The sequence below is a fragment of the Oreochromis aureus genome, linkage group 17 (genome assembly GCF_013358895.1).
Source record: "Oreochromis aureus strain Israel breed Guangdong linkage group 17, ZZ_aureus, whole genome shotgun sequence".
Taxonomy (NCBI): Eukaryota; Metazoa; Chordata; class Actinopteri; order Cichliformes; family Cichlidae; genus Oreochromis; species Oreochromis aureus.
The window spans coordinates 10,240,003-10,266,226 of record NC_052958.1 but is presented as its reverse complement, the minus strand read 5'-3'; the positions used below and the strand labels follow the sequence as shown (position 1 = coordinate 10,266,226).

The 26,224-nt window shown below is 40.9% G+C and overlaps 1 protein-coding gene across 1 annotated transcript in view; it reads right to left on the bottom strand.

The window, feature by feature from the left end:
- The window catches only part of LOC116309855 (lysine-specific demethylase RSBN1L-like), a 43,317-nt gene that overhangs the window by 4,919 nt on the left and 12,174 nt on the right, over positions 1 to 26,224 (bottom strand). The window contains exons 3-8 of the mRNA XM_031726569.2: positions 19,879 to 20,453; positions 18,892 to 19,050; positions 8,071 to 8,208; positions 6,825 to 6,967; positions 1,084 to 1,254; positions 814 to 922 (exon numbers count right to left, since the gene is read on the bottom strand). Of these exons, the coding sequence (XP_031582429.1) occupies positions 814 to 922; positions 1,084 to 1,254; positions 6,825 to 6,967; positions 8,071 to 8,208; positions 18,892 to 19,050; positions 19,879 to 20,453 (1,295 nt within the window). The remainder of the gene's footprint in view (positions 1 to 813; positions 923 to 1,083; positions 1,255 to 6,824; positions 6,968 to 8,070; positions 8,209 to 18,891; positions 19,051 to 19,878; positions 20,454 to 26,224) is intronic.

Genomic DNA, 26,224 nt, shown 5'->3' with positions numbered 1-26,224 from the left:
TGGCATTAATTCATTAACTATACTGCTCAAATATTTATTTCACTTTAAATAAACATTTATCTTATGGGGGACTTTCCTGAAATTGAAATAAAATTCACATGATACATAAATAAATATGAAAAAACAGTTGGTGATCACAGAGGACGTCTGGCAGGGACCTGGATCGAGACTAGTGATTTTGACATTTAATTCTTCCTCCAAGGAAAGATGTCTGCAGGTGCAGATGGACACAACAAGAAGCCCGGTTATTAATCACTTGGTGTGAGTTTCCTTCATTGATTTTGAAAAAAACAAATACCAGCAGCCAAAAAATAAAAAATAAAAAATCTGCATTTACAAGCAGCTAACTGTGAGGTGCAAAAGATCAGCATGGAAACAAACTAATCTAAAACTTCAAATGGCATCTGTGAACAGACTGACTATTAAAGCTGGTTGCTCGTTGCTCATTACTGAGTCTTAATAATCTATGAAACAAGGATTGCTAAGTAGATTAACCCGGCCAAATAAACTAAACTACATAAGCAAAAAATAAATACAGAAGAACTATAACTATAATTATTTACTATAGTAACACTTGTCTTTTCTTTCTTTAAGACAAACCTCTAGCTGAGGTTAAAATTGTCCACCGGGTGGCAGCATCCATCATCAGGTTTACACTCAGTTGATATTTTGGTAACACTGTATCCAATATGAGTTATTATAAAGGTCAATTTACTGGGAGTAATAGGAGTGAGTGAGCACAGGTGTGTGTGTGTGTGTGTGTGTGTGTGTGTGTGTGTGTGTGTGTGTGTGTGTGTGTGTGTAATGTAACACCTGAGACAGCGGGGGTTCATGTAAGTCCAACTGCAGCCTCTGAACTACATAAGGGAAATCACCAGCGTGGAAACACACAACATCTTTGGTTACACGAGGAGGCTCCAAGCTGAAAACGAGCAAGCGGGGGGAGGGAAGAGAGAAGGATTATATGATATCTGTCAGTGACTAAGCTGTGTAAATACAGAGCGTGTGTCACTTCCACACAGACGGCTGCGTACCAAACTGTCTGACATTTACAGCGTGCGCTACTGTCGCTTCAACGCCTACCTTTCTACGGAGCATACGGCCTTCAGCACCCCCACGGCCGCCGTGGTTTGGCGCTCGAAACCCTGTCCGATGTGATCGGCGTGGGCTCGCGTCCGATCCTCGAACAGCATCTCTCTGGGCTCGTTGGTCCTGGGCAGGGACTGAAGCAGGTTCTTCACCTCATTTGCGGAGCTAAGAGAAAAAGCAGAGTCAAAAAGTAGAAAAACACAGAGTGCCCACACAGTTTGTGTTTCTCACCCCTGTCTGCTTCCCTGCTGTCTAAATAAAGAAGGAAATGACTAAAGGTGAGTGGGATGCTCACTCTCCCAGGCTCTTTCTTTCCCGTCTGCTTTATAAAAGCACAAAGAGATCTGCTGCTGTTGCTGCTGTATTATCGGCATCAGCCAAGACAGAGACAGAAGCACCTACAACAACAAATCAATCAGCGATAGGGATACACAGAGCGATATTGGCTTTAAATGATTTGTAAATAAGATGGATTTTACCAGTCTAAATTTTAAATGTTCAAATCCTGCCTGTCAAAGCGTTTACAACATATAATAAAGTAATAAAGACTGCTTTGTTTTTGGCTTCAAGGAGAATAAATACAACAAAATAATGAAATAAATACATAAGAGATTCAAACATTGACATTGAACCAAAATTTTGTAATTGGCGCCTCTGTAACAGCCAGCGCTGATGTCATGTTATACTTCGTTCCTTATTAGTTGGCAAAGCTATGACTTGGCCTAGATGCTTGCAGGTTAAATTTAAGACCTTTTTAATAACACTGAACAAAATTTAACACCAAACTTCACATCAAAACTGAAAATATGCTCTCTTCAAGTAAACACATTAATGTCAGTTCAAAAGGAAGAGTAAGATAACGGCAAAGTATTTAGTCTGTTACAGTAACATGTGTTTATTAAAAATAAATATATATGTTCGAAATTCCCTTAACAGCAGTGAAGTTTGCTCTGTAAGCATTTAACAAGCAGGAACAATTGTCATTCGCGAGCCATTTGTCATGAAAGTCCCATCTTCCCTTTTCTAATGAGCATGCTGGCTAACAAGGCTGTGGCCTTCATCATAGTCGTCCCCAGTGTTTCCCTCAGTGTGTGCAAGACGGGCAGCAGGCCAGGCCTAAGCACTGGGGGAATTTTTGTTTATTTTGGTTTGCATTCATTTTCTGGGGAAAATCTTTAATTGGCATCACCACAAACTGTCCGTACACATATAAAAATATTCTGAAAGCCTTAGCTGAACAGGTGATCGATTACATTACGCTATCTAATTCTTTAGAGACCAAATACATAAATAAATAAATAAATGTCAAATATTTAAGATCTATTCAAATTAAGATATTTTAAGGACCCACAGACATCGTGTCTTTACTTTTTCCTGTTCTTGTCCAGTGTAGCTGCATCTAATCTAAAAATCGTTATCCTGACGCACATGCTGGAATTTTTGCGCACAAACAGACCTCATATATTCTGGGTCAATAACTGTCATTAAATGAAAAGGTGCTTCAACAAAGCATTTGTGTAAGAGTATGGAGACTTTTGCACTCGGCTTATTGCACACTCTTTATTTTTCATATTGTTTCCTGTTACAGATTTGTTTGTTTTTCAATTGAACCATACAGGTTACAGGTCACATTAAATGTGGGACACATTTTGAAATGATTTATTGTAGTCTCATTTTTAAAAATCACAAAAATCTGGTTGTATACACTTTTTATATATATATATACCTCAACTATTATGCCAGAACTTGCAAACTTCACAGGCTGAGGGTGAGCCAATGTAAACTTAATGAACAAGCAGGTGTGTTTGTTTTAAAAGACTTACAACAACAAACAGATCCCTAAAAACTGCACGTTATTTAATGAGAGTGTCAGCGCTCACAGTTAGGTAGACGATACGTTTAATGTTTGATAGAAACAGGATGAAAAAGGCGTGTTTCAGCCTGTGGCTTCAGTGAGAGTTTCTGAAACATTTGTGGGTGTAACCCTCATCAAAGCACCATTCATGCACAGTCTGGTTTCCAAACCACACAGAATTTACCCATGTATTAATAACTCCTCCACTTTGATACATAACACACATATTAACAGTATAAAATACTGCAGGTAATTTACATATTTGAGGTCATTTTATAAACGTAAGAATTTATTGCACTTCTCCGATTCACATGCAAGATGTAGCATGAACCAAAAGATGAAAGATAAAACAACAAACCCACAATGCGTCTAAACAATTACTGCAGGCCTTCAACAGATATATGTCAGATTTTCTAGCTCCGGATGAACCCCCCCCCCCCTTCCAAATCTAATCATTTTATTCAATTCAGTTTTATTTATATAGCGCCAGATCACAACAATAGTTGCCTCATAGTGCTTTATGGTTCCATGTTTGCTGCCGGCATAATACGTGTTTACAAATAAGTGTGAAAAATTGTAAATCTGCAACATCCTCTCGCATTTCAAAAAAAAAAGAAAAAGAAAAAGAAAAAAGAAAAAGCCCCAAAAACACAAGCTGCGTTTCAAGCAGTGTAACGGCAAAAGCTAGACGATGTACACATACGATGTCTGCGCTTGGCTTCATGCGTGCAGACTGAAGAGCTGTGAAGGAAAAGCATAGAAATGAGCCGTGCTGCCAAACAATAGAAGTACTGCAGTCAGCTCACTGCTGGATCAGTGACTCACACTGGAGCTGCAGTCAAATTCAAACAAGAGTATAAACACACGCACAGAGTTTGCGAGAGATTCCTTCGAGAGAGTAACACACACACACACACACACACACACACACACACACACACACACACACACACACACACACACACACACACACACACACACACACACACACACACACACACACACACACACACACACACACACACACACACACACACACACACACACACACACACACACACACACACACACACACACGCTTCGAAACTACCCGTGCTGAATGCTGAATTGTGCGTTCATTCATTCAGAGATAAGAGGAGAGAGGCATGAGCTGGTGGAAGAGGAAGAAAGAAGCAGGGGAAAATAGTGCAGAGAGTGGAGGGGGGTAGATGAAACACACACACACACGGAGAGCTCAGTGTGTCTGAGCTGACTGCAGGCTGACAGTAATAAATGTAAAACCAGGAAAGCTGGTAAGTGAAACTGTGAAAAGGGAGAGCGTAAAGGGAAGAGTGCTGAATGTGCACATCTTTGAAGCCTACCATCCACTGCAAATCTTTAACTACATGTGAGGTCGTGTTATTCTCCCACCGTGTGTGCTGGTAGTGTGCACCAAAATGTCAGGAGAGATTCCTGCGCCTTTATTGCCAGTTAAAGCAGGACTGAGGGGTAGATGAGTAGAAGAGGGCGCAAGGAGATAATAGGGCTAAATGGAATAAAGAAGGAGAGAGGTGGGGAGTATGTGGATATAAAGGGAGAAAGCAATAGAGGAAAGAAATGTTCTCTGAACATACAAAAGCTGTTTTTTGTGTGTGTTAATTATATTGATTTTTGGCCAGGTTCTGCATTTAAAACTCAATTTAGCCCCAAAGTAATATGTGCCAAATGAAATTCATTGACAAAAGCACACAAATGTTGTTAATGGTTATGTAAATCTATTCCTCAATACTTTGAAAAATGTAGATAATACCAGAATATATGATATATTAATAATTGGGATACCATGTTTGAAAACTGATTTGTTATATTCTGTAGTGGTTTATTTATTGATTTATTTTGGGCATTTTAAGCCTTTATTTGACAGGAAAGTGAAGGGAAATGAAGGTGGGTTGCCTTTTCAACCAGGTGAGGTTGACAAAGCAAAACTACATGTATACAAAATCTAATAAAATATGAAAAAACAAAGGTAAAAGTTAATCTGGAGTAAAATGCAATAAATAACAATAAAACAATTTCAACTACACAACAAAAGTACAAAATGCAGTAAATGTGGTACTAAATGTAGGTAAAACTACTCAGTAAATATCAGTGTGAGTATAGTAAAGAGTGCAGAGCACATAAAGTGTGAAGTGCTTGAAATAAAAGGTTAACGTGACGTTAACATCGTTTTTTCTTTCAGAAGCGTTGCAGCTCTGTCTCTTTGTTGCTAAGCTTTGCGGGTTTGATCAGTTCACGCTGGCTGTCACACTCACATCACATTCTTCGTCGAGCCTCTGTCTTTCTTCAAAATGGTGCTGGCCCCGGCCGCTGCTGCCGCTTCTACTATGCAATTACAGTAAATCTGTGTGAGCGTGGCGCCCTTTCACCAAGAGCTGAAATATTTTGGTTTATTTTCATCATCTGACCACTATAATCAAGCTGAATTCTCAGACTGAGAGTCTCAGCGCTGTCAGAAAGGCACAACAGTTTGACCTTTCCACTGAAACTACCGAGAAATAAAAAGCAGCGCCGCGAAGAGACGCTGCTCATGCGCCAGCAGCCTTCCTCCAAACAGCGCAAGGCCAAACTGCAGCCAAGGACTCGCTGCAAACATCACGTCTTCCTCTCCTCCTCACTACTTCTCCATATTTCTTTTGACACGCTTTCTTTTTTGATGTCTCTTTTCTTATTCACACACCGACAGACATGAAAAACACCACCTGCACATTGGTGACATTTACAATATATGTGCTTTCTTTGACACTCACTTTTAGCCCCCTGAGCTCCTGAGAACAGCAGCATGTGAAGTCCTCAATAAATCAACTTCAAGCAGAAAACAGAGGTCAAGAAGAAGTGGAAAACAAACTGTAATAGAAACTATCTGTGGAGGTAGCACGAGGGCAAGGACAGAGAAATGAGGCCGGAGCTGCAAGGCGGGTGAAAGATTGAGACATTTCCTACATGCAAGTCCGGTTTTATTTTTATTTCCGTTAACTGAAAGGTTTCATTTTCCCCTCGCCAACATGTACTTTTAGTCTTACTAACTTTGGTCTGAACCCAGTGCACCACGAAAAGACAAAACGCATGAATGTGTACCATAATGTAGGAAATTTGGTGCAAACACAAATTAAAAAGCAGGCACACTTAACCTAATAATTAAAAATAGGACATCTCCTATGAACTAAAGGACTAAAGCTGCTAATAAAAGTGTGCTTAGTTGAAATTGGTTTGAAATCAGACTTCTTCCAACTGTAAACAACATTAACAAATAAAGAATCATCATTTTATCAACTGACTCATCTCTTAAGCTAAAAATCAACCAACCAACTGATGCCACCGCTAATGACCTGAGAGAGAAATAAATGAAGCGAGGCAGGAATGTGTGTGATGTGCATTGTCCCGCGTTTGGCTGGCTGCCACGTGAAGTGGTGTCTGATGTAACGATGATCTCATCCTAGCGGTGAGCCACATACCGCTCCCATTCACACACACAAGCGTTCCCTCTCATGGTCTTGCTCGCAGACATCATGCATTATGAGGCAGAGGCCGTGTTTGAGCAGCAGCGGCACAGGCAAGCAGAGAGGAGGGTAATCGTCTCATCTGGAGCAGCTCGGCTTCAACAAAGCTGCACGCTGCTTGAGATTGGAACACTTTTTTAGCCTATAATCAGTCCTCATGGGCAGAGCGGAGGGTACAGAGGCAAGCTGGCTCAATAAGTTACACAAACACACACCATCGAGGCTTGTAAACAACATTCATAAAGAGCAAAATCCCCCCTAATTCCATCTGTCTCACTGAACTGGAAACGTGAGCTGGCCTTATTTGTGTGCATCTGCAGTCTGCCGTTCACCACTGGACTCACCGTTTTCTTTTAAAAGGAGACTTTGGTATATCAGCTACAGGTATCATCTGCTCTCCTGGTCTGACCCACATTATAGGACCGTCGTCGCTCTCTGTGGGACTCATCAGCCTCAGACTGGAAAACGTTCCCCATGGAAGAGTCCTCTGGAGCCAGACAGACAAGGAGGAAAAGAAGGAGGAGGGAAAGTGAAGACACGAGGGAATAAAAATCAAAGCATCGCCTTTTTAGTCGGCACCCAATTCATCAAGTGTTTTATTTATCTCGTGTGCAGAAACTGCTCCCCTGGCAAAACTTGTCACTGGCACCCAGGATGATTCGGAGGGTGCTGAATCTGAGCCAAAGCTGCTCATAGACAGGAAACGCCAGAGGATGTGCGTCTTTTGATATTCAGCGTGCGACGCCACTCCTCTGCAGCGCGAGCAGGAGATTTGAAGTGTCAACACAGAACAGCAAACAGAAGACGAGCCTGTCACTCCTGCATTTCAGGGACAGCAGTGAGTAAATGCAGCATTTCGGTGGTCTGCTCCTGCAGAGAGAAACAACTTCCTGGACTAAAACAGGGAGCTGCGTCAATCGCTTGACACGCCGCTTAACGCCTCTTGTTTGCCAGCCACCGCTGAGAGTTTTAGGTGTTTTGTCTTGCAGTATTCTCCATCTGCTCGGTTTGGTGTTTCCAAATGATCAGCGGTGCAAATGCGTCAAAATAGTCTACTTATTGAATGCAATATGAGACCATACATGTGGTACTAGGAAGTAAATAAGTGGAGTAAATAAATCCTACTTTAGAGTTCAGGGATGACACTGTGTCAGCCAGCTGAACATCGTCACGAAACAGCTTGACTAAGCGTACACAATTTTACTAGAACAGATGATGTTTTCTTGGAACAAATAGTAGCACATTATGAAAATGAATGCTTTTAGAGCATGAGGCAATGAGCGATTAATAAAGATGTCCCAAGAGGATACTAAGGATGAGTATCTGGGCCGACCCAGCAAAGTTTTAATGGCTCTCTTCTGGCTAAAACAAAGCAGATTAAAATCCAGTTCCTATAGTATTATTATTTTCTGTTGGCCACTTTTTTCTAAAAGGCATTTCACTGCATTCAGTTCAGTTGGGAGACAAACATTTTGCGGACTAACTTCCATATCCAGTTCAAGCTCAAATCTTTCAAAATCTTTTTCCATTCAGTCATTCTGTCTTTGTCATTTAGGATTACTGCCATGCTGCTGTCCCACCCAGACTCACCTTGAGGAAAGGTGACTCTTCCAGCATGCTGAGGAATTCTGGGAAATAATCGCCGACCTCCTCGTCCACAGCTCCCACCAGGCTGATCTGTCTCATGGCCCCGGCTCTGTATGTGCCATGACTGTAGGTTTTCTTCACCTGCAGCGGGAATATAACAAACACACGCACATACTCTGTGTTACGGCGAAGTGAGTTTGATTCCTGCTGCATAATTAATCATAAAGCGGGAGTTCAGTTCAATCATCTAAAATCCTCAGTGTTTAGCTAGAAGCATGCAAATGCTAATATTTAACATTCTCTTTCGTGTTGTGCACAGACACAGAGGTATTATAACGATAATCGAATTTTAAAACAAGTTTCCCCGGCAAACTGTAAATCACCGCTTTATTATTTCTCATCCAAAGGAGTGCAGTTCAAACAAACCATTTTCAATGTGATACACACCCACTGTTTATCATTTCACTCTCAAACCCAACTCAGAAGAAACCACATTCTCTCACTCTAACAATAAACATACCATGCAAAGTGATAACTGGAAACTAATAGTCAATAATCATCATCTGGGAAAGTGGTAGCACCTTCAACAAGCTCATTACAGACCTCCCACTGTTGTGACAGAGGGGGCTAGAGCAGCGGTCCCCAACCCCCGGACGACAGACCGGTACCGATCCATGAGTCGTTTGGTACCGGGCCACGAGAGTTCAGGCTCGGGTGTGAAATTTATGGTTTTCAGGGTTTTTAAACCAGTTTTTATCTTTATTTTTTTTATCGTTTTTCTTATTAAATCAGTTTCCCTGGGTCGTTTCCCGTGTGTTATGAATAAGTCCTTTTTTCTTTTTTGGTACCGGTACTGGTTTTATTTTGTTGTATTTAACCGCGACACCTTAAAGGCCGGTCTGTGAAAATATTGCCGGACATAAACCGGTCCGTGCCGCAAAAAAGGTTGGGGACTGCTGGGCTAGAGGATCCGAGTTCCTTTTTAATATACAACAGTTTACCTGGTGACCAGTCCTACTAAAGAGCATTTCCCCCACTTGTTTTGTTTTAATATTTTTTTAACACCTAAAATCATCTAACAATTCACAAATAAATACATTTTTATGGAGGGAATTGATTGTGGTTATTTCCAGCTTGGTATAGTTTCCTGCTGGACTCTACTAGAGTAACTTTGTATGGTCTATAGTTAAAACAAACATGAATGGGTGCCAGTTTAGCTCACAGGTGGAGCAGGTGACCATATGCCACAAGCCCGAATGCTTCAAATCCAAGGCCCTGTGCTACGCGTAGTCCCCCACTCCCCCTCTCTCCCCACTTTCCTGTCTGCTCTCCACTGCACTCTGATAAAACCATAAAGCTCCAAAAATTACTTGTTCATCATAAACTGGGTATTAGTGCAGCCACTAGTTCATCCACTATGTGAAATAAACCATTTAACTTCCTTTAAGCCAGCTTTTTCCTGATTGGTTCCCCTTGCAAACAGAAGGTGTGAAGAACAGGTGGGTGGGACTTCTGTGCTAAAAGCCAGACCATTTGCCAGACACCATATTAGTCATATTCATTCTCAGTGACATCATAAACAGCTAAAAGTGATAAAAACTGACAGGAAGCAAAACAATATAATGGTCCCTTTCCCCATCCTGACAGAAAGTGTTATATTATTATATTATTTATATAAAATATAATATTATTCATGCCAATTTGGGAAGACAAAAATCTGAATTGGAGGGAGAGACCCACATAGAAGCTGTGCATCATTACTGGGTGTCAAAATAGACACTGTGTGTGTGTGTTGGTGCCTTCTTTTGATGTTTCTGCTCCAGTGATGTGACTCAACACTGTTTGCTGCTTTTCACTTGGCTGACAGAGCATCGCGCCTGTGTGACTGTGTGTCTCTAACCCGCCTCTCATACCCTTGGCCCTCAACAGTGCCTTTTGTGTGTGCATGTGCGCAGTACGTGCAGCATGTGGCCTGCATGCGGTACTCTTGGCTGATCGCGATGCATGTGTGTGTGTGCGCATGCCAAATCCTTGGCTGCACGCCTCCAGTGAGTCACCACTTGACAACGAGGCAGAGATAAAGGGAGAGAGAAGGGAAGAGAGGCAGACCAGAGGGAGGGAGAGAGAGAGAGAGAGAGAGAGAGAGAGAGAGAGAGAGAGAGAGAGAGAGAGAGAGAGAGAGGATACACAAGAGAGAAAGGATGAGGGGAAGAGAGACAGATGGAGAGAAAAATGTGTAAAGAAGAGGAAGAGAAAGTTTGGGAAGACAAGCTGTGAAATGCAAGCGAGACAAAAAAAAATTAGAAAAATATCTAACTGTGACTCAGATGAAGATCAGAGCACATTGCAGGATTAATTAATGCAGAAATCCTGGTAATTCCAAAGGGGTCGAAGAAAAAAAAGGGGGGGGGGGGGGACGGACTGTGAGTGCTGGCTGCTTTAGTATGTTATTACTCAGTAAAGGAAACAACATGTCTACCTGAATAATTCCTTGTAAATTGGTCCAAACACTTGTGATGAACAGCTGTTTACAGCTTTTAATTCTATATTAAACTAGCAAAAATAAATCGGTGTATCATCCATAGTCATGCCGAGCCACGTGGCTGTTTGTTCACGGTTTAATATCCTCATAAGATGACACAGGCTAAAAGCTTGACATACTGACTCCATAAAGACATATAAAGACAACTTTAAATAGTCTCACTGAGTCAGTGACCTAGTTACACAGAGGGGGATGTGTTGATTCCAACACCATCGAGCTTACAAGTAATTCCTGGCTTCCACAATGTTTCTTAGCCACAGTGTGTGCATGTATTTCTGTAGTGTGTGTGTTCTTTTTTCTACATGATTATAAGTGTTTGTGCTTATGAGTCTCTATTTTTCTGCGCGTGTGTTTACACGTGCGTAACTTAACACCTGACTAAACCCCCATGTTGTTTGCAAAGACAATATTCTCTCACTATCACAAGAGGAGTATTAGGAAACGCGACCTGTGACTCAAATAAACGGATAAATTTAACACCCACTGGTTCATTCACTCACACACACACACACACACACACACACACACACACACACACACACACACACACACACACACACACACACACACACACACACACACACACACACACACACACACACACACACACACACACACACACACACACACACACACACACACACACACACACACACACACACACACACACACACAGCTTTTCTATATCAAGTGAAGGCAAACAGAAGGAAACAGGAAATTTGACAGACTTCCTCTGAGCTACAGTGTTCAAGATGCTCCATTCCTTTCTCGTCTCTGCGTACGTGCTTGTAAACACTGACTTCACTTGGTGTTTTACTCGCCTTACCCATTTTTTTCCCCCTCTCGTCTCCATCAGCCTCTCCATCTCCTCCTCTGCCTCCTTCCTTCATAATGCTAACATCCCTGGTGGGAAGCCTATTAGATCAATCCTCTCTCCTTCCTGCTTTCCTTTCCGCCTCTGGTTCCCTCACTTGTTAATTCTGTAACAAGCTTCCCTTTCCTTCATCAACTCATCCTTGACCTTCTCCTGCTGAGTTCATGTCATACCATCATCTTACTAATCTGTTCGACCTCTCCCTGACCCCCGCGTATCTCTTTTAAATTCTTTTCTCCCTCTCATCCAATTCTCTCGCTGATCATTATGTCCAGCCAGACTGCAAAGTACTAAGTTTATTAGTCTATTTCCGTACATGCGTCACAACAAAGCTTCTGGCTGCTGACTGGTGCCTCAAACACAATTGGACACGCTTCTCTTTAACAATCTCCCACTTGGCTCGGCTACAAAGAGAGAGACGTGAATGAATGCACATCCACACTTCAATTAAAAATAATGTAATGGTCCCTTTCCGCCTCCTTTGTTATTGCTGATGAATTCTTGTAAGTTAAAGTGACACCACACTGATGCTAAGCCAACTTCTAGGTACACTGTGGAGGCTGAGCGTGGCAGTGTTTCCTTCAGGTCAGTGAGCATCAAAAGCCTGGAGCAAGGTGCCTACACAGGATGAGGCTTTAGCTAGAATCAGATGAGCTACAGATGCCAATAACCGGTATTCAATGTAGCTATACGATTCTCAATTTTTACATTTGAATAATCATGGGTTTTTTTGGTTGTTTTTTTTAAATATGAGAAAACATCTTAACCTAGGGGCACAATATCTCTCTCAAAAAGAAAGCATCTAGAGAAATATCTATGTCAGTCTATGCACAGCAGCTGGACTCGTGTCTTGTGTGACGGTTAATATAGGCAAAAATAACAAAAAATAATGTATTATGTGTTTGTGGTGTTTTTTCCGACACTAAACGATCTCAGCTCGTTTGTTTACCATCCTTCTCACTCACAGCAGTTCTTATCGTGCTTCAGTTCACCTGATTATTGCAGGTTTAGCAAATTTGTCACAACTTTTCATACTAAATTGTCACCTAATTTATTCACACTAGTCTCAATTTAGCCTAGTGCGGAGGTCAGAGGACTTCATAGAGCTGTCTAATGCGTGCTACAGCAAACAGGGAGAAGAAAACGCACTGTCATCCTGTCTTTTCAGTTATGGTGACTCATTTTACTGAAGTCTGCGGCTAAGTCAAGAAGCTATTGAAATATAGTAAAAAGCCGATGGTGTAGTCAATGTGAAATACCTACAAACTGCTGTTGACCTCCTCTATTCAATTCAATTCAATTCAATTTTATTTATATAGCGCCAAATCACAACAGAAGTCGCCTCAAGGAGCTTTATATTGTACAGTAGATCGCACAATAATACATACAGAGAAAAACCCAACAATCATATGACCCCCTATGAGCAAGCACTTTGGCGACAGTGGGAAGGAAAAACTCCCTTTTAACAGGAAGAAACCTCCGGCAGAACCAGGCTCAGGGAGGGGCGGCCATCTGCTGCGACCGGTTGGGGTGAGAGAAGGAAAACAGGATAAAGACATGCTGTGGAAGAGAGACAGAGATTAATAACAGATATGATTTGATGCAGAGAGGTCTAGCTCTATGCGATATTGGGTCCCAGGCAGGTCCAGAGAGTCATAAGGGAAAAAATGTGCATTACCCAACTAGTTGGGAGCTACTGGCAGAGTGGTAGTAAAACTTCAAAAAGTATGACATAAACCAGAAATGGAGGAAATTCAACTTCCAAGTAAAAGTTGTGTCTCGACTGTACTCCCAGCACATATCAAAAGGAGTAACTTTTACTTTGTGTCATACTTTTCAGTTTTACTACAGCTCGGAGAGTAGCTGGTGAGTATTAGCCGCGGTACAACAGAGACTACCAGCAGCCTCCTGCAACTACTCACCAGCAGGTTGGGGAATACGTCTTAGAGAGCTCAGCTAAATGGTAGTATTGTCCTGAAAGACTGGTCTCGCCACTCAGACAAACCCTCTAAATCAGCACTGATATAGGATTTTTGACTTTTTCCCCCACAAAGTCTCATCTTTTCAAACGGTTGCAACATCTTCCTCTGTATAATCTGAATTTCTGAGCTTTTGTCCAGTATTTGCTTTGAACTATACAGTATTTGTTTGCATTAAGTTGTAAGCTGCCCTTACTTACTTACTGTACAGTCTCTTATTTTTATATATTCTTTACTTTTGTGTGAATCTGCATGCTCCATCTGGCTGTCACTTTGATGCTGGAACACCTGAATTTCCCTAATGAAGGACAATAAAGGATATATCTATTCTAGTCAATGAGTTTACACATTTATAAAGTACTGAGCCCCTTTTTTCCCCCACTCTGACCCATAAACCTGCTGGCTTTTACTTCATTTACATATGAGGCATTGTTGTGAATGTTTTTCTGCAGTGATAAAGCATTAACACAAGCACATTATGAGCACAGATTAATAAAATATTAAAAACCTGCATTCTGCTGTTTTGCCTCGTTTTAATCTTTTGACGACGTACCGGCATCATTGCTCTCAGTGACTAAAAGGAGAAAGACCAAATTACCTCAGCGTCCTAGCACACCACGTATTGACTGTTGGGCTGTACTTGCCCTGAGAAAATGGAGAGCTGTAATCTTCCATAATTCTTACCGGTACTGAAAATGGCTTCAGACAGGTGCTGAATACAAAATACAGGCACGCAGCCTGAGCAGCAGCAAAGCAACTTCGGTGCCTGCGGTCACATTGTGAGCATAACAAACATCCTCTCTCACACGCTATTCACTATCAATTGCTATAGGTACGCAAGTAACTTTGTGGAGAAGTGTGTGGGTGATTGTGTCTCATACTGTGGGAGATAAATTTTGAGCGCAAACAAAGAAGAAAAGATTGCAAGCGGCAGCAATTTGCTTAGCTCTCCTTTCTGCACACACCATACAAAAAGCAGCGGTCCAGTCATTTATGGCTCGATAACAGAAACATGGAGGAGAGAGATAAAAGAGAGACAGACTAACACAGCGGGAGGGAGAGAAATGGGGATGATACAACATTAATCTCTGTGTGTGTGTGTGTGTGTGTGTGTTTGTTCCTGTGTATTTACTATCAGTATGCATGCTCACATCTGTCTGTGTGTGTGTGTGTGTGTGTGTGTGTGTGTGTGTGTGTGTGTGTGTGTGTGTGTGTGTGTGTGTGTGTGTGTGGACTGTAAGTCTACTTCCCAAGGTCACTGCCGAGAGCTTGGAGGGAGGGAAAAAAAAAATTAACAAGACCAGTGGACAATGACGTTAGCCCTGCAAGGAACATTACTCTTAAAGGGACAGCACGGGACACAGGTTTGCAGGGAATTTTAGACAAAAATTACACAATAAGGATGTTTCATGCTTTCATTTCAACTGGATTTAATTGATTCACAGTCATGCTGAGATCAAGGATGTTCCTGTGGAGGCAAAACTGTCCAAAAACAGAAGGAAATACAGGGGAAAAACATTATGAATATTCCACACAAAAGAAGAAAACAGCCAGAAGGAGAGCATTAGAACACACAAACTGATCTACCCCCTGTAGTACACCACACACACTCTTTACAAGAGTATGGTAGCCAATCCTGGCTGTACTCACATTGAAAAAGAGCAGGCGGTATCTCGGTACAAAGCCACTCAGGAGGTTTGAGGCAACAAAAACCTTTTCATTAGTGAACTATAGACATGGGACAACTTGAAATAAAGAGGTCTAGCTGTGTCACTGTGCCCAGAGGAGACAATCCATCCCAGCAACACACCTACATAAACAATTCTAGTTTTTCCCGCTGTCCTCAAAAGTGTTGTAGGTCGAAAAGTGGTCAGGAGGTTTGAGAAGAAAAGCACCTTTTTGTTGCTGGAGGGGAGTCTCCAACCTGCTTTACTGTGAAGCCACCACCTGCCTGACAGCAGCCATTTCTCAGAGTCTTTAACTCCACTTCTTCCCTCTCATCCCTTCGTTACCATTTCTGTCACATTTCTTATATAAAATCCTCTCTTTCTCATCTATTTTAGACTATGCTTCATGCAGCCTCTTGTGTTATCTGCTTTTAATAGTCTCTTCCCTCTCTAACAAGTATGTCCGCTTCGTTTGAACTTTGATATCTCAAGATTAAGAGGCGTCAGAGTAACAGCCACGTCCAAACGTGTGCTGCACACAACGCTGTTGTCATTGATAATATTGTCATTAAGTCTGCGAAATCAGACATCAGTTTAATGCCAAAAGCTGTTTAATGCTGAACAGATGGAGGCAGATGACTCGACCAGATGGTTAAAGCCACAACAATACAACTTTTTCATGTTCACAGCAGCCATCCAGTCTTTTCATTTAATCATTATGTTTCCCTCCCCATCATCACGTCACCTTCTTCCCTTACTTTCTATATTTACCAGCAGGGATGTCACAAGAACTGGAACAAGTTGACGACAAATGTCTGAAAACTTGTCAGTTTAAAAAAAAAAAAAAAAAAAAGTTTGTTTTTTAAAGGTACTGGGAAACAATATGTGGAAACATAGCAGCAAGTATAGTGGCATAATACTTAAAGACAATTAAAAACAGATTCAATACGTCAAGCTTCTCTAAGCACCTCAAATCCAGTCAACTTACTCTTTACACTAAACTCAAGATGAATGAATTTCACTTGTCAACTCTGCATTGAAAATGTCTTCAGAATGTTAATTCTGAGCCTGAAAAGTTATCTTTGCAAATTGTGACAGCTGCCATCTGCTCTAGCAAAGCTAATCACCCAAGATCCACAAACGCTGACGCGTTCGTCTTTAGGCTAGCATTAGGGATTGTTGATAAAAAGAGCTGGGAGCTGCCTGTAGCCTTAGTAGGCCATTGCCATTACCACAATCACTTGATTAGTACTGAGGGTTGCAGAAATTCAGTGGCGTTGGTACTGGGGCTGTCAGTGAATATTCTAAATGCAGGGGCCTTTCTGTGTGGAGTCACATGTTTTCCAGGTACTCCAGCTCCCTTTCACAGTAAAGTCATGCACGATAGGTTAATATCTGGTGATCCTAAACTGGCAGCAGGTTTGGATGTGTCTGTGTGTTTTTCCCAATGACATCTGGGAGAGGCTCCAGTCCCCCGACCCATGACACCAAGGTGGATAAGCAGTTAGGAAAAATCAGTGGAATGTAAATAAATTTAATATTCATCTGAGGGGAAAAGAAAAGCAGAATTCTCCGCAGTTGATGCGTACAGGGTTTCCACTAGGAAAGTTTTTAGTGCAGAGGGGTAGTGGATGTTAATAGAGAACTATGCATCTATAACTGTGCTGGCTGACTGATAAAAGCTTCATGCACCACAGGTCTCTGACAGTCTGATAATTCCCCATTTAAAGCTGAATAAGAGAGAAGTGTTGTTCCATTCTTTTCAAAGCAGCGCCCACTCAGTGTTAAATGTCCATTTTATATATCTCAACCTTAATATTTTATTTATTTAAAAATTAAAGTGTAGTGTGATTACAGTGCAGACTTTCAGCTTTAATTAAAAGGGGTTTAACAAAAATGTCCACATTAACAGTTTAAGGAATTACATTAAATTTAAACACAGCATCCCATTTTCAAGAGAAGCTTCATGGCAAAGTAGGGCCTGTTCCTGTTCTCTTGTTATCACATGAGAAGCTGAATGCATAAAAGCTCTGGAGCTGATTCAAAGTGTTGAACTTGCATTCATGTCAGAAGGAACCCATCATTGGGTTGCGGGGGGAAAAAAAAAACAAAAATAAAATTTGAGCAGCTGCCAAATCAACAATATGGTGCACTCTTAAAAAAAACCCACTGATCCGGTCAGCGCAGCAACACCCAAAGGCCTGAACATACTGGACACCACAAGTGCTATCTGTCTGTCTCCTAGTAGACACACTGATGGTATCATTTTCAAAATCTTCCATTGCTTTGTTCTTGAGTCAAGTTTTCATTTCAGTTTTCAATTTAAAAATCCCAGGTGACTTCCTTCTTGAATTATTGTCTTCACAAGATTTTTATAAATCTCTAAGTTTTGATCTCCCGAGATTTTAGTTGACACCCTTACTAACTAAACTTAGGTGCCCATGATGCCCGCCCGGCCACCCAGCAGGGTGACAACAATACCCCATCAGCCTTTTTACAGCAGAGAAAAAAAATCAAGAGACAAAAAAAGAATATGTCACTGTCCAAAAACTTATGGACCTAACATTATATCTCAGGCTACATTGGTTTTCCCTGCTGTGGATGTAATATAACAGTAAAATGCTTTGGATCTGTGTTTTGTTTTGTTTTCCAAGTTGGTACAGAAATTTCTGGTATCATAACTTCTCTAATTCCTGTCTTCAAATCTTTAGATCAATAGAGGTACCTGTCCCAAGGGACAACAACAAAAAAACAACTGCTGCATTTGAGGATTGTAACACCAACTTGGTCCATTTCAGTTTCCTAAAGTTGGTATAATGGGAACTAATGAATAATTCAGACTGAACTGCACATGGCATTACTTCTGAAAGCCATCTCACTTAACTTCTAAGTGTAAAACTTCACACACTGCCGTATATCTGTTAAAGACATTATACTAAAAATAATTCCTACAATTTTTATTGAATTTTACTCGCACTCGTAAAACAAAAAAGGTTGAGCCTTCATAAACAGCCCTTGTATTTACTTCTACAGTGACAGAAAAATTGCAATTACTGCTAAGAAAATGTTTTATGCAAACCTTGAGGAAAACAATATTTATACAAAAGTCACTTCGAGATTAACTCCGATTAAGAAAAGCAAAGCACTGAAGTGTAGAGGAAACACAGAGCTGTAGCTTCTCAAGTCAAACTCCATTTGTTAAAAACAACTGTTTTTCATGCATCGCACCACAGAAAGCAACATAATGCATTTAAGCCAGAAACAAAAGTGTGTGTATGTTTATACATTTGTATATACAACATGACAAAAGGCCTCCACCTCTTCTTGCAACTGCTGCATGGACAGTCCTAGCATGACATCATCTATCCTGGCCTTCATATTGCATCCTCAATTTACCCTGCATCACACAACCTTCTAATTGTATACTACATATCACTTATTTCCTGTGTTCACAGACAGTTGTAACACCCAGACTGATGCAAACGACAGACAGTAACATGGACGCATGTGGCCTTTTCCATTTTATGCTTAAGAGCTTTTATTTTTCATGTGTGAAAGCTTGACATTTGTTTTTTGCTCTCTGGGGAAGCTGCTTCAAAACTGCACAAGCAGCAGCAAAAATGGTGTAAATCAGAAAAGCAACTAGTCAACATGGTTGCAGAACTGTCTGTATCAGTTCCACTAATATCCCAGCCACAGCACACATACAGCACAATATCTATGACACCACTCTTCCCCTTTATGTGCCTGTGTCCGACTGACCTGAGAGTAGAAATTAGCCATAGTCGTGGTTTCTATGTCTTTCTTTCCAATTATTTCCATTTTCACCGGAGCCGACGGAAACTTGGTTGAGAAGTAGTCCAAAAAGTCCGGCAGGTACTTGGCTTCTCCGTGGACGATTCCCATGACATAACGAGCAGCCTGCAAAACAGTCAGCAGTGTTAATTTAGATCAAGATAACGTTTTAGGAAAAAATATTTTATATTATTAGTCTAAGAGTTTAAGTATAAATTAGGGATGCACCAATCCTATTTCTTTGATCACAGATATGCTACAAATACCCAAAGTTCTGATCTGATACCATTATGAAATTAATGTTGAGTCGTCACTATAGGAAAAGATTGCAATTTATTCTTTTACGGTTAAAGGCCTGGGAGTAGTTGGCAACCCCCTGGCAACTAAAAATCCTCTAACAACCACTAAATGACTGGAAGTGGTATCAAGGAATACAGATTTTTCCCTAGCAACCAGTGGCTGCCAGGAGGTAACTGACTGGTCTCTGAGCATGTGTGACGGTTTTAGGCAACAAAAGTCTAAAATTACAAACTCTCGAATGAATGAATAAATAAATAAATCTAAGACTATATATTAACTGAACTGCTATTTATTAGTGAAATAACAGCTTTTCAGTCATGTGAAATCACTTGACAAAGTTCACAGTTTGCAGTCAAGTAAAAAACTTTTGCAATCAAAGAAGAGAAAAGCTGTAAACACACAAAAAAGTCAAGCTTCAAGCTCTCACTTTTCATTCACATTATGAAAATATCCTGAGGCCATATTCTGACTGAATCCTGCCTAACCCATCTGAATAGCAGATTAGTGCATCCCTCGTCTACATAACTTAAAGGGTAAAGAAAAACAGTGTTTTTAATGAAACAAAGTCAGCAGCAGGTGTTACACTGCAGCTGCAAATATCACTGCACTGAACTCAACATTCAAGGATCAATCTGATCAATACACATGCTGCACCTGGGACGTGTCCTCACTGAACACCAACGTGACAAACTCCTGAGCAAACCTTTCCCTCTGGTCCACTGAGAGAGAGGAGAGCTGCGACGTGTAGGCGTGAGCCACTAAGGCGCCTCCATTAGGCTGGTTCTCTACGTGAATGTACGAGGCAAACTCCAGATCCGCCATACCGGGATACGAGCATTGCGGTTGGTGTTTGGCTGGGGAGGAGAGAGGTGAATTGGTGGACGACAACGGAGAGTTAAGCGAGTTGTGGAGAGAGTTCAGGTGAGATTTCGAAGGAGAGGAGGGCGGGAGATGGGAGCTTTTATTGTTAGGTGGAGGGTAAACAGGTAGAGGGGACTTAAATAAAGATAGGGGGGAGTCGTGTTTTAGTTCAGAGGGGGAGGAAGAGGAGGTGGGGGACGTGGAGGAGGGAGGGAGGAGAAGCAGGCCAGCACAGATGGTTTGGCAGGACCGGTGGTACATCTTCACACGCTTGTGCTTCTCCCCTTCTTTGTGTTTCTTCTTCTTTTTCTTCTTCACTTTTTTGATTTGCAGCTCCTCTGAGTTGATCTTGGCTTTCTCGTTGTCATCTGGACAGAGCAACAGAAAGAGAGAGAGAGAGAGAAAAAGAGAGAGGGGAGAAAGGAACTATTGAAGGATTTTTGTGAAATACCACAAAATAAGAAGAAATCCAACTCTGAAGAGGCTCTCATGACAGATTTGTTAGAATCCATCATGTGTTATTTGATGCACGGTGGATCAACAAACTCTCCCAGCTCCCTGCTGTGAGAATAGATTTCTCCAAAGTCCTTCAAGAAGCAAGTCTTGCAAGTTAGCAGCAATCTTAAAATGCCAGGAGGCACGTTTATTGACACATCATCTGTATTAACATTAACTTAAGTGGTCACTGAGAAATAAATGCAAGAGTCATCAGTCAAATGTGATAAAACCCACATCAAAAGTTGGCTGACTTTGCCCCCAACCCCCCTTCTCCTGAAGTTATACTTCTACCGCCATCCGCACTGTTGCAGAATTCTCCTATAGTTTTCTATCCCAGTGCCGTGTGTCTCTTATGTCGCTGAATCAGTGAATTAGGTCTTCTTTCAATAACTGCAGCTCACAAAATGTAAGTAAAATAAAGTGAAGGGGGGAAAAAAAGGAGGATAAAAGGAGTGAAGTTCCAAAAACAGGTTAAAACAAAAGACAGTAAAATTAAAAGCTTTACTCGGATTTTTTTTATTATTTATTTTAAAGCATCTAATAATAAACACATTCAGGTGAACGTTTAATGCCCTACAAACAAAACAACTGAGAATAACGAGTACTAACTGTTTTAAGCAGATGACTCACTGCAAGTTTTCCCCCAGTTGGCGTATATCTCCTGAGGTGTATACATAAAATAAAGTGAAGAACATTGAAACTGAATCCCTTGAGAAAAGCAGATATGACTAAGCCAGGAAGCGCACTCTCCAGTTGCATATTTGCAAAGACATAATACCGTACATGGCAGTCCATCTCTTAGACACCTCAGGCAGGACAACGTGGAACATGCAAATTTATGCAAAGTGCTACTGTATCTGTTTGTCTCTGTGTGAGTGTGTGTGTCAAAGCATGACAATTTGGATACATGTTGCTTGCTAGTTTCTGATTCCACAGTTATTGTGTAAACACATGGACACGTATGCATTTACAGTAAATATATACGTGCACTTCAGTCATGATGACAGTGATGCTGCTGCCCTCACCTCACTAACGCACATGCACAAATACACAGCTTTAGTCTAGTGTGTACCCCACACAAGTTCAATGCCACACAAGAAAGGAGGGAGACAGAAGAAAGCACAGCGGGGGTGGGGGTATTTGCAGTACAATAGCTGAGCTACTAATCCAAAAGCGCTTTAACCCATAGTCACCCTCCCCCAATTCCCTGTACACCCAAACAGACGTTTATTCCTATAACCTCCATCAAATCACAGATGAAGCAAGTTCAACATACCCAGGATCTCTTTCTGTGATCTGGCTTCACTTACCCCAACGTCAGGCTAAGCAGTCACACAAAGGCGGTTATCAACTGGATAACTGAACCCAGGGTTTCCCAATCTAGCTACACATGAACGAGGTGGTGTTGGCAGCGTGTGACCAATCACAAACATGGAGAGGCCAACCGGCAGCACAGCGGAATATTTTACGAAGACGATCAACCTATAACATTTAAAAAAACATGTGACGTGATTAAAGACATAATTTAATCTGAAGGCAACAAAGCTGCTGTTACCTAAACAGCAGTGTGATTGATAGAAAAAGCACTGTATAGTAAGTGTAGTACTACAAAGCTCTAGCTGAATGTGTGCACTCTAAAAGCTTTAGTCAACAAGACTTAAAGTGCTATGCCAGCTATGTAAATTTACCAGTTTCACTGGTTCTATCTTTAATTCACCGGAGAATGTGACAATTATGATCACGTCATAACACTGTATACAAGATTACAGTAATATGAAACCATTTTAAAATTGCTTACAGCCAATAGCAAGAAAAAAAGAAATCTATATTAATGCTCTTTAGTGAGACACAAAAACGTCCAAGGTCAAAAGGTCCCAGAGATCATCCAGGAAATAGCCTGTTATTTTCCAGAGAACTGATTGGTCAGTAGGTGGTGATTTTGTACCTTTCAGTCTTTTATCTGGAATATAGCCTGCTTTGAAGCACATTCAGTGTGCTTCATTATTTATCGTACCAACGCTGAAAGTGTCTATTAATGAATATAACCTATTTTTCTGAAAAATTAGAATATATACTTGATTTAAATAAATAAAAATAAGGCCTTAAAAAATGACAATCATAATAAGACAAATGGAGTTGCTGCAAAATGTTGCCACTTGAAAACATGCTTTTTCTGGTTTTAAATCTTCTCTGGATTATAAAACTCAATTCAATACTGTTTTATTTATATAGTGCCAATTTATAACAACAGTTGCCTCAAGGTCCTCTATATAGCAAGGAAAGACCCTACAAATTTTACAAAGAAAAAAAGCCCAACAATCAGATGATCACACTGGAGTAAACACTTGGTACCAATGGGAAGGAAAAAACTCCCTTTTAACAGGAAGAGCGACAAATATCTTGTTATAGTTCACTGCTCTTCTATTTGAGATCTGTAAAGGGGAACAAGGATCTACACTTCTAACAGAAACCAATAAAAAACTGTTTCAACTGTATAATGTTCACTTGATGGCACAAACAGTTGATGGCTTAATTGTCTTTTGTTCATTTTACGTGCACCCTGATGAAGGCTACAGGCCAAACACATTGAAGAACAACTTTATTGCTTTACCAAACTACAAGTGTTGTTCGACCTTCAACCCAGAAAGTTGGGAGCAGGTGAATTTGTGCCAGAAACATCTACTCTACACAACAGTCTATGTTACCAAGTCAGCTGCCTATTTCTGCAAATTTTACAAAGAACAAGTTATTGTGCTCCTTCTTTCTATTTGGCTTAAAACCAACATGCTCCCACTGGTGATGTTTTGGCTTAACAGCTAAATCCATGCTGTTAATTCTCAACAGCTGCTTATTGCAATGCAGCCGGTACAATAGTTTAACTTGATCACCTTGAAGTGCCATTAATAGAAGAGGGCAAAACTGGTGAAAAACAACATGAAAATAGTGATGTAGTTTCATCAAGCTGTGTTTAAACAGGTACATTTAGTCAGCTGAAATTATTATGATCGGGTGATTGTGAAGTAAACGTGACAGGCTTATTATTACGTGCCAAAAATTAAAAAAAATCTTGTATCAGTCAGGCTTGTTGTATTCATTACTGTAGAAAATCACATTATATCTAGGGTAAAATACATTTTACCAACCAATGAACTAAATCATTAGACTTAATTTGATCTGCTAACAACCAGTTTTAATTATCCGTTATAATAGGTCTACTTGTTCAGCCATTGGCAGCTGCTCTAAAAAAAATTAAAATTGTAACTTAATATTGTACATGTTCACTCTGCTGATGACTTTTCCTGGGCAAAAACTGCAACTTCCCTTTTGTTTATACACACACAAATGCATAGATGGAGCATTTGGCTGGATGGTCATGATCAGTTTAAGGTCAGATAAATTCCCACTCAAATAAACACACACAGACCCACTATCAAACAGCCTCACTGGCAGTAAAGCAGACTTACTGTCAGAATGGTCATTTGCTGCTTATTGATTTCCTATACACGTTTCCACTGGCTGCCCCTCTCTCTCTTGGTCGTCCTTTTCAATTGTAAACTTAACACTCTCTCACTGATTAAATTTCTAACTTTCACTCCCGGTCTCTCTGTCACTGTAATACCCTCTGATTAAATGCCACACTCACTATTACAGAAAACCTTCTCTCTGGTGGGGAGAGCCCCCCCGCCCCGCCTCGCCTCAAAAATCTAATCGCAGGTTTCAGTGCGTCCCTTAAACAAGTGATTAAATAGCGGCCTCTCTCACAGGACGGCTGCAGGATTAACACATGCCTCTTGCTCTCAGTCCAGTCTTTTCTTAACTCTACCCTCATAATGAGGGAATGAACCAGCATTACTAGGAAGTGTGCCCTTTTGACAGAAAATGGAAAGATTGAAATAGTGCACCAATTTATCCCTCTGTAATTTCCATCTGCAGCCACTGGTCACGCTATGTGCCCAAAGCACAGCTAAGTCCTTGAAATGTCACAGCGGGGTCGTGACATACCATAAAAGACTCCCCCAGAGCTCTCCAGCAAATCAAATCAATTGAAGTAAAATTGGCATGCACATGTGTCAATAAGTGGTTTGTGTGTATGAGCCTGTGTCACTCTTAAAGAAAAAAGGGAAAAAAAGGGCAGGATGGGGCGAATCTTAAAAAGCAAAACATCCCTGTTGATAAACGGCTGAACTCAGATTACTCGCGTACAGTTAGGCGGAGATTATGATCACAGCGCTCTGCAAATAATTCACTACTGTCAAAAGGTTAACAATGAAAGTCGCCACTGCACCGCATTGATAAGGTGTGCACGCACACGCACACAGGAGAGCCTGACTTCATCACCAGCAGGCTTACATCAATTATGGATGCAGATAAGTGTTCAAAGAAAACCACCATCTTAATGTATACAAAACTGAACAACAAAAGAAATTTGTTTAAGAGCAAAAATATATATTTTTCTCATCATTCTAAGAAGATCTGTGACAAGAATATTTAAAAGTTTGGTCTAGATAATCACCCATCAGTCACACTCTAATAAACAGGAAGTTAAAATCATGCCTGACAACAGAAACAAGCACAGAAAGGCAATTACATGAGAGAGTAACAAAGCTAAACATATTTAGGGTTGCAATTATTAATCATATTAAAATGAGTTGGGGGTTTTGTCAATTGCTTTAATTAACTATAATATAAAAAGACAACCACTTTAACTTTTCCATTTCTGGGACATGAAAATGGATTTTGAAGAGGGCCAATCACACAAAAGTTTTGCTTGAGCAGCTTATAATTTTTGCTTTGTAGTTTAAAATAATGCTTATCGATCTTATACCAGGCCTGTGTGAGACCAATCAGTTCATCTACTGTCAGAAACCAACCATTTTGGCTCCCTTTCTTCCCCCTTTAAGCCATCTTTCTTTTCATTGGCTGCCTATCCCAAACTGAAATTTATATTGGCTATATACAGTGGCTTGCGAAAGTATTCGGCCCCCTTGAACTTTTCCACATTTTGTCACATTACAGCCACAAACATGAATCAATTTTATTGGAATTCCAGGTGAAAGACCAATACAAAGTGGTGTACACGTGAGAAGTGGAACGAAAATCATACATGATTCCAAACATTTTTTACAAATAAATAACTGCAAAGTGGGGTGTGCGTAATTATTCAGCCCCCTGAGTCAATACTTTGTAGAACCACCTTTTGCTGCAATTACAGCTGCCAGTCTTTTAGGGTATGTCTCTACCAGCTTTGCACATCTAGAGACTGAAATCCTTGCCCATTCTTCTTTGCAAAACAGCTCCAGCTCAGTCAGATTAGATGGACAGCGTTTGTGAACAGCAGTTTTTAGATCTTGCCACAAATTCTCGATTGGATTTAGATCTGGACTTTGACTGGGCCATTCTAACACATGGATATGTTTTGTTTGAAACCATTCCATTGTTGCCCTGGCTTTATGTTTAGGGTTGTTGTCCTGCTGGAAGGTGAACCTCCGCCCCAGTCTCAAGTCTTTTGCAGACTCCAAGAGGTTTTCTTCCAAGATGGCCCTGTATTTGGCTCCATCCATCTTCCCATCAACTCTGACCAGCTTCCCTGTCCCTGCTGAAGAGAAAAACCCCCAGAGCATGATGCTGCCACCACCATATT